Source organism: Haplochromis burtoni, unplaced genomic scaffold, assembly GCF_018398535.1.
Source record: "Haplochromis burtoni strain Fernald_Lab_line unplaced genomic scaffold, NCSU_Asbu1 Contig_41, whole genome shotgun sequence".
Taxonomy (NCBI): Eukaryota; Metazoa; Chordata; class Actinopteri; order Cichliformes; family Cichlidae; genus Haplochromis; species Haplochromis burtoni.
Window position 1 is genome coordinate 21,671 of NW_024582402.1, and position 8,144 is coordinate 29,814.

At 40.3% G+C, this 8,144-nt stretch overlaps 1 protein-coding gene across 1 annotated transcript; it reads right to left on the minus strand.

The window, feature by feature from the left end:
- Positions 1 to 1,109: 1,109 nt before the first annotated feature.
- On the minus strand, positions 1,110 to 7,430 carry plvapa (plasmalemma vesicle associated protein a). The gene is made up of 7 exons (XM_005920671.3): positions 6,998 to 7,430; positions 6,514 to 6,916; positions 5,187 to 5,253; positions 4,370 to 5,079; positions 2,909 to 3,530; positions 2,712 to 2,769; positions 1,110 to 1,429 (listed from the first exon to the last, which is right to left on the minus strand). Exons 2-7 carry the CDS (start codon positions 6,907 to 6,909, stop codon positions 1,396 to 1,398), a joined length of 1,887 nt encoding a protein of 628 aa, XP_005920733.1. The 5' UTR covers positions 6,910 to 6,916; positions 6,998 to 7,430; the 3' UTR covers positions 1,110 to 1,395.
- Positions 7,431 to 8,144: the final 714 nt, after the last annotated feature.

Genomic DNA, 8,144 nt, shown 5'->3' on the forward strand with positions numbered 1-8,144 from the left:
TCAGAGTCTGCCCCACATCTTGCCCTATGACAAGCCTGAACTGGATGAGAAATTATAGAAAGTGCATAACAATTGTTGTTATTGACCACTGTGTCAGTCAGACAATGCTCAGTGGTGAACTGTGCACATAGAATACACAAATGATGTACGGGGCAGGAAAATGAGATGACATGACAGGAAACAGACTTGCTCAGACCAGCATCATCAAGATAATTTTCCAGTAAGTAGTTTTAACACATCCTGTGTCCCATCGCATCCAATAAAGAGACTCCCAGTAGCATCCAACCATCTGACCTTTAATACCCTGATTGGCGCTCCTGCATTTCACATCCTAAATGTGGAAAACACTACTGTTAAACAAAGGATATCCTATCCCTCTCGCCCAAGCCTAAGTGCTGTATTTAATTGGCACCAATACAAATACCCTTTTGATTCTTGAATTAACAGCATGTCCCCATCCTTTCACAGTTCTTTGAACAGGATGTTTGTCTGTTCTCAAGATGTTTTTTCCCCACTGGACCATGTTGGCTCCACACTGTTGGGGTCCAAATAAAATGAACCTTTGTATGAAACGAATCCAAGACCAGTAGCTTTGTTTATCTTTTTGTCTGTATTAAAGCTGTTGTATTAATATTCAGGCTGTGATCGGAGAAAGAAGATAAAATCTGATTGCTATGTCTAAGGTTGTTTAAGGTGTGGTCAGACCACTCATCATGTAGCGATTGCTCCGTCTTTTCCCACCTGTTTTTTTTTCTTTTTCAATGAGAGGTATTTTAAGATCTTATTTAGATTATGGATATCCGTGTTCTCTGCCGTAAGGAGGTTACGCACTGTTTTTAAGTGCTTGTCAAAAGATTCCTACCATTTTTCTCTGCCTCCATACTAACAAGTTGGCAGGTAAACATAAACATGTTGGAAGGATTAAACCGTGTTGCCAATAAGCTGTCACAGGAGGGGCTTGGGAGTCAGCTGCAGACAATTAGTTACACAATAGGTGACGCACACAGAAACAAACAGTTCTTTCCGGATCTGAATGGGATAATATTTTAAATAGCTTTGTTTATAAAGAACAAGACAAGGAGACAGAGAAATGGAGACTAGAGGCACAGTTTACATGCTTAGGCTTAAACAAAACCTTTATTTTTATCTTTGTATTTACAGTGTAAAAATACTATATACTAAATACTAGATGCCATTATTCATACACGCATGACAAAGCTTCACATTTTAAATGTAAAAGTGCAAGTTATTGGAATGGATTTCATACATGCATACTGAAACATTACCTGTCGTAAGCAGAGCGTATTATACAGTACTTTTATGTATAGACAATGTGAGAACTCAATATGAGAAGCCATGTGTAACAGATAACAACAGATTATAAAAATGATACGGTTAACCCAGCATTCTGGAGACTTCTTGTTTCTCCCTGTTGAAAGAAAGAAAGAAAGAAAGAAAGAAAGAAAGAAAGAAAGAAAGAAAGAAAGAAAGAAAGAAAGAAAGACAAAAATTTGGTATTTGTATATAAAGTGGAAGTGCATCAAACCTGCAACATTTTGTTAAAGGATAACTTTGGTGATAATCTGTGTAATACACAAGGGTCTTCTAGAAAATTTTGATATAAACTATTTAGAAATAACCTATAAAGCTATTTTAAAACATTTATGTATTTACCCCACCGCTTACCAAAATCCAAATTTTTTTGGTAAGGTGTTCCATCGAACATTGTGTTACCTAAAAAAAAACTGGTTTGTCTAAAAAGGCCAATTAATCACATTAGCAGAGGCTGAAATCTGTCATGCTGATTAAAGAAGCAGCACATTTGCTTAAAAAATGCTCTACCTTGGCTATTTTAGCAGACTTAAACCCACACAGGTTGTTGCCTCATTCACGCACGTAAGCAATTGCATTGCTTCTTCAATTTTATTTGGTGCACAAATAACCCACTAGTGTTTCTAGTTTGAGTGACTTGCAGGTCTTCAGCTGGCAACTTAATTTAGTAAGAGCTAGACTGTGCAGGTTTGTGAACAGAGTATTATACCCTGTTGTATGTCTTTATGATTCTATAATCAAACCCAAAGGGCTGACATTCAACTAGTCAAAGTCATTGCTTCTTTAATCAGCACACTTTTCAGCATTAAGTAAAACATAAGTGATGGCTGATGTTGATTTTAACTATTTTTTTTAAATAATCCTGCATTAATAATGGTCATTCACAACATTTAGTGTCATATTTTATTGCCCTGCGCCTTTCTTTAAGAACCTGCACTTTTCTTCTTTTGAACATTAGTATAATAACGCTACCAGTACATGCCTATTCTACAGTATTATTTGGCCTGGTTGTGCTGCTGACCGTGAAAGGAAAATGATGCAATGCTTTTATAATGTTTATAAATGCATAAAAAGGGTCATTTTAACCTATTTCTACGTGGTTGCTAGGCAACATGATGATGCAATAATATATCATGTGCCATTCAGCTTTTGTGGATGCAGACACAGATAGATAGGTGGAGAAATGCTTAAATGAGGTCATTTTAGCCTGTTGCTAGGCGTTCACTGAGCAACATCGGTAAGAACCTTCAGGGGCTCAAGATGAACCCGTGCGCCATCTTGGTTGCTCACCTCCTGGTCATGTAGGAGGACTCAGCAAATCAGCAATTTACAACACTTGCAATAACTCATAATCCTCAGAGAATAAATACAATACTTACTGTGGGCCAGGCGGGTTGATCAGGCGTTGTAGATTTTGTATGTGCTGAGCGATGTTGCCTATTTGTTAAAAGATAAGAAAATAGTGATTTATCATGACCTCGCCATGAGTTATTAATCATATAAATTTAGATGTTTGACAGTGAGAATAATAAATAAGAGTAAAACAAATGTATTTATTTATGCTCAAGGGGTGTACCTGTCATTCCATTGGGTTTTCCTGCACCAAATGGCGATCCAGCTCCAGTACTGGTACCACTTGATGTTCCTTTCCCTGGTATACTTGGTGTTTTACTTTGACCTGAGTTACTGCTCCCAAACCAAGGAAGCCCAAAGGTAGTTTTACTTGTTGATGATGATGAGGAGGAGGAGGAGGAAGAGGAGGAGGATGAACCTAATCCTAAGCCAGAGCTTCTTGTATTTGATGTTTGCTTATTCAAGGAAAACGAATTTGAGCTAAGGTTAGGAGTAGACACTGATGACCCAGAGGAAGACCCGATGGAAGAAGAGCCTCTCCCAGTCAATAATGGGTTATTTGAGCCTATTCCACCTGAGCTAAGATTTGGATTGTTAAGTCCTGACCCAGGAGAGCTGACTCTTGACCCAGTGGACAAGGGTGTATTTGAGGAGCTTGCTCCAGTTGATGCAGGTTTATTGAATGATCCAAGTGAGCTAGAACCTTGGCCTAACAGTCCAGTTGACCCTGTCTTACCCTGCTGACCGAAACTGGTAGAGCTTGGAGAATTAGAGCCGGCACCCCAGCGATTCTGTACTGGTGGGCCTGGCTGATGGGCCAGGGCTCCAGGAAATCCAAACCCTGTCTGAAAAATAAAAAATGGTCCGTTTTAACATGAGAGAAAATAGAGCCTTCAATTTTCATTCATGTATAACACAACAAAACACGTGAATCAAGAGAAAATATCAAAACAATGAAATCAAGTTCTGCTTTAAGAAAAAACTCAATTTTTCCTCAGTAATCACAAAACTGCACTAAGCTTCACATCTAGGTTCAAATTTTCTCCTCAGACCATAGCAGACACTTAACACGAAAGGCAGAAACATTTGCCTGCTTTCACCTCTTTGCCCTCTAGTTTTTTACTGGCGGACAATACCCTGCTCCCCCTTCATCTTCTGCACTTGCTGGAGTTGAGGCTGGATCATTTCCAACAACCAGTCATGCTGCTTTGATCTCATCCACCTTATATAACACCTCATTATCTCAAAGAGGTGAGGCACGGGCTTTTTTCTATGTTAGCATTCCTGCACTTGCTCTGTACTGCAGAGGCTGTCATTAACAGCAGTGCTAACGTTTTTGCACAAAATCAGCTAGTTGCTGTATCAATAAATGCAGATCATTGCACTTATCAATAGTTTTATAGGAAAATCTACAACAAAATATACAGACAAAGACAAATTGCATGGGATCACTTTTCATAATAGCATGAATCTCTGTCTGCAGTTGTCATTGAGTACCCCTGAGAAAAGCTTTGGAAGGATGAAGGACTCAGTTGAAAATTAAATTAGGTTTTTGATGACTAAGTGGGTTTTTTTTTCCTGAAATATCCAAGTTTTTACATAACTTGGATATTTAAGAACACAAAAAAGCTCAAAAAGCGGGGCTTGTGTAGCATATCGATCAGTCTTGAGTGTTTTTTCTTACCTTGGACTTGTTGAGAATTTCGATTTGCTGCATAAGGCTCGCAATCTCTTTAGTTTTATAATTGACGGTGCTTTCTAAGACCTCTTTCTCTCCGCTTAGCCTCTTCTTTTCCCTCAGGAGTCTCTCCTGGTCCTGATCGTGCTTCTGCTGAAGTTTGTCTAGGTTCTGTTTGTGTTGCTCAACCATGCCTGCGCGCTCCTTGCTGCATGAGCGGTAGTCTTCAGAGAATCGCCAGTTTTCAGCCTTCAAGCGGATGTTCTCATGCTGGATGCCTGCCACATGATTTCCCACGGTGTTCATGTAACGCTGGAGCTTGTCTTCCACCTCTCTGGACAGGTTGGTGCAGTTGGAGCGGATCTGTTCCAGGTGTTCCCTCTGTTTCGGACAGGTGATCTGGAAGGCAATGTGTGCAGGGAAGAGCGAATCGATCTTGTGCAGAAAAGCCCTGGAAACATTGTAGACCGAACCCAAGGACTGGGAAAACTCATCTTTGGATGTTTTCTCGTAGATCTGCAGCTGCTTTTCTTTTGTGGTGATATCCCTCCTCAGCTTGATGGTCTCCAAGTTGAGGTTGTCCCTTTCTTTGGCAATCTCCTCCATTTCCATCTTCATGGCTTGCACTGACTGGGTGAAGTTGGAACTCACAAGCTGAAACCTAGCTTTCAGTTCTTCGACCATCACCCCACAGTTACAAGTATTAAAATTTGTAGCTTTAAAAAAATAGAAAAGAAAAACAACATACAAAGTAAGTCACAGCTGCATGAAATGCATTAATGTATTTATTTTGGGGCTTGCACTGAAGACATATCATATTTACCACTTGACATGGGGCATGGGGAGGATCGTAAGAGTCTGCATGAGAGCAGCTCAGTATTGAGCTGTAGCTGTTGACATTAATACAAACAAAACAAAACAGAGTGTTAGGGATTTGTTCTAAAACAGAGTGAAAAAACACATTTTTAAAACTTCAGGTTTGCCAGTCGCAAGAAATATTTGAGCTAAAGTTCTATGGATCTATGATCATTTTGATTCATCTCCAGTTTTGGTGGTGTGAAGTTCAGCGGTCTCTGCCAACTTTTATACAGCAGGAATGGACACATTCCCTTTGTGGACAATTTTATGTCCTTGCGTAACTTCTTGGAGCTTTTTTTTTACCAGGACCATCTTCACCCTAACCACTGGGGTTCATATAATTTATCTACAAACATTTACCTAACCCTCAGCATGGCCCATAAACTCAAATACAGGTACAACTATCATAGACTTTCACCTTTTAACGTGTATAACCACCTTGGGTAAATACCTCACTGCCATTACTAATTTGATATCTTTAGATTTCTTGCGTCCTAATGCCAGCAAAATTGAGGTTCTGGTGTTTGGACCTGACAGCTTCTCTGAGGAGGTCAGTCATTATTTCGTGCCGCCCCCCCCTGTCCAGATTATCGTAAATCACTGAATGTACACCTCTGTGTCCTCCTTAGCCTGTCTCCAACTGGTGCAAACAAAAAACTCGCCAGCACTCAAATATTACATTTAATCTTGCTGCCATTCACTGAGAAATTCAGAATTAATTTTCAAATTTCATTAATATCAATGTAGAGCTCTGATTTGACCATCAGAAGATAGGTACAGCTTGGCCATAAAGCGATGGAAATGGTCAGCAATACTAAGGTAAGCTGTTGCATTTAAACAATGCTCAGTTGGTACAAAGCCATTCGAAGTTGTGGCTCCTAGACTCTGGAACAGCCATCCTCAGCCTGGCTGAATATGTGGTTTGCTTTGAATGAATGATGAAAGCTCATTTTTATAGCTTTTTTTATTCTTGTTTTTCTGATGTGTGTGCGTAAGCATGCATGCAGGAGTGAATGTAAGACTGTATATTTGACAGTTTGTATGTTTGAACCTGTGGATTTATTGTTAATGTGCAGTTCATCAAGCTGTGAAGCACAAATGAAATATTATTAAGTATATTATTCTTTTGCATCAACTTGGCTAAAGTATTGCAGGTGTATTGATCATCTTTTCCTGTCATCTGTAATTTTACTTATTAAAAAGATGAAAGCTTCATAAATTAAATTAGATAACACATAAGAAGGTAGACATAGAAGAAAGATATCGGTATTGTAAAAAGCTCAGTTCCTCACCTGCTTCTGTTCGCATTCGTGGAAATACAGAATTGACATATTGGTGTACTGACGCAGTATTGTCAGGTCAGAGTCGAGCCGAGCCTTCGCAGTCAGGGTGACATTGAGGAAATTGGTCAAGTTTGTCCTCTGCTTCTTGAGAGCCACGTTCTCCAAGGATAGCTGACTGAAGCGCTCCTCAAGGTCCTGCGTGCGTTCTTGGCATGTAGAGTCCTGCGTCTTACCATAGACAAGAAAGAGCACGAGGCTAACTATGATAAGAGACTGAATGAGCGAGGAGAAGAAGAAGACGATGCGCATGTAGTAGCCGCAACTCTTGCTGCTGGAGCGGTACTGCATCTTTTTTTTAGCCTGTGGGCTGTGCTTGGAGACCTGGGAATAGCCACTGCTGTACATGGGTGCTCTAAAGCAGAGTAAAAAAAAATCAAAACAAAAAACAAAACAAAACGAAGGGCTTAAAGCAAGTCCAAGATCTGAGAGTTACCAGGAGACAGATGATAATGCTGAATTATTTCAGACTGTCCGGCTGATTTCACACCCCATTTCTTGTAAAGTCTTCCAGTGAAGCCCAATATGCTGCAGATCCTGACCAGATTCCTCTTTGCAGTTGTGCTACAAGAGAATAGAAACGATTGTGTGCTGGTTGTAAACTTGGGCAAGGGTTTATAAACACCTTTGGCCACACATTTCCTATAATGGGAATGGTCCTGTTCCCAGTCTCCTCCCTCCGTTGGCTGCCCACACCTATGCAGAGTTTATCAAACACACGATGACCTCTCTGCATGCTTTATGAGCCAGATGTTTTCTTGGGAAAAACTAAATAAATTCTCTTACTGTAATTTGCGAACTGCACCTCATTGCAATTGGTTGAGTCAGAATTTAAGGCCTGCTGAAAAACCCCAAATACCAATGGGCTCCGAGGACCTCACTGGACTGAATGTGTGGAGCTTCCCTGTAAATCTGCCAAATCCATCTTTCATGGGATCATAAACAGTGATTTCCATCACGCAGCTGACAAGGAGGACAATGGCTCCTGATGCTCCTCTAAGAGTCTTATTCTGTGGCTCTTTGATGCTTCGAGTCTCAGTCCAACACAATGACGTCAGCACACTTCCCTCTGTCATAACACAAACATGCACTAAGGCACACACACACACACACAGGCGATTTAAAATGAAATGTAAGAGTGAGAATCCCAACTTTTGTCCTGAACGCTATTGTTGACATGGTTGACAGGAAGTGGCACACTGCAGAGGAATTGTTGATGTCCAAAGCTGCCAAGAATCTACAGAAAAGACTCAACAAACACAGGATACAGATTACACAAATAATAAGGGTGTTTTAATTGAGGTTGAAGTGGTTTGCTTGTTTTTTTAAAATATCTAGATGGTGAGTCCGGTTTCCATTTTATTTTTATTTTTGGAATCATGGTGATGCCGACCTGGTCGAGCAGCACAGAGAGCTATGTTTTACTTCCAGCGTACGCTAAACACATGAAGCCCGGAGTGAAGTCGGACTCCAGTGGTGATGGTGATGAGCCACTAAAATGTGGTTCAACACCATTTTTTGCCACTGAACATGAGCAAATCTCCTTGCATGTGAATTTCAGGTTCCTTTGTGACATAAATAAC

Excerpts from the sequence above, each read along its gene's own strand:
- plvapa (XM_005920671.3), bottom strand. The coding sequence starts at position 6,909 with ATGTACAGCAGTGGCTATTCCCAGGTCTCCAAGCACAGCCCACAGGCT. Across the intron at positions 5,254-6,513 it reads ACGAATGCGAACAGAAGCAG|CTACAGCTCAATACTGAGCT; the intron begins GTGAGGAACTGA and ends TAATGTCAACAG. Across the intron at positions 1,430-2,711 it reads ATCAACCCGCCTGGCCCACA|GGAGAAACAAGAAGTCTCCA; the intron begins GTAAGTATTGTA and ends TTCTTTCAACAG.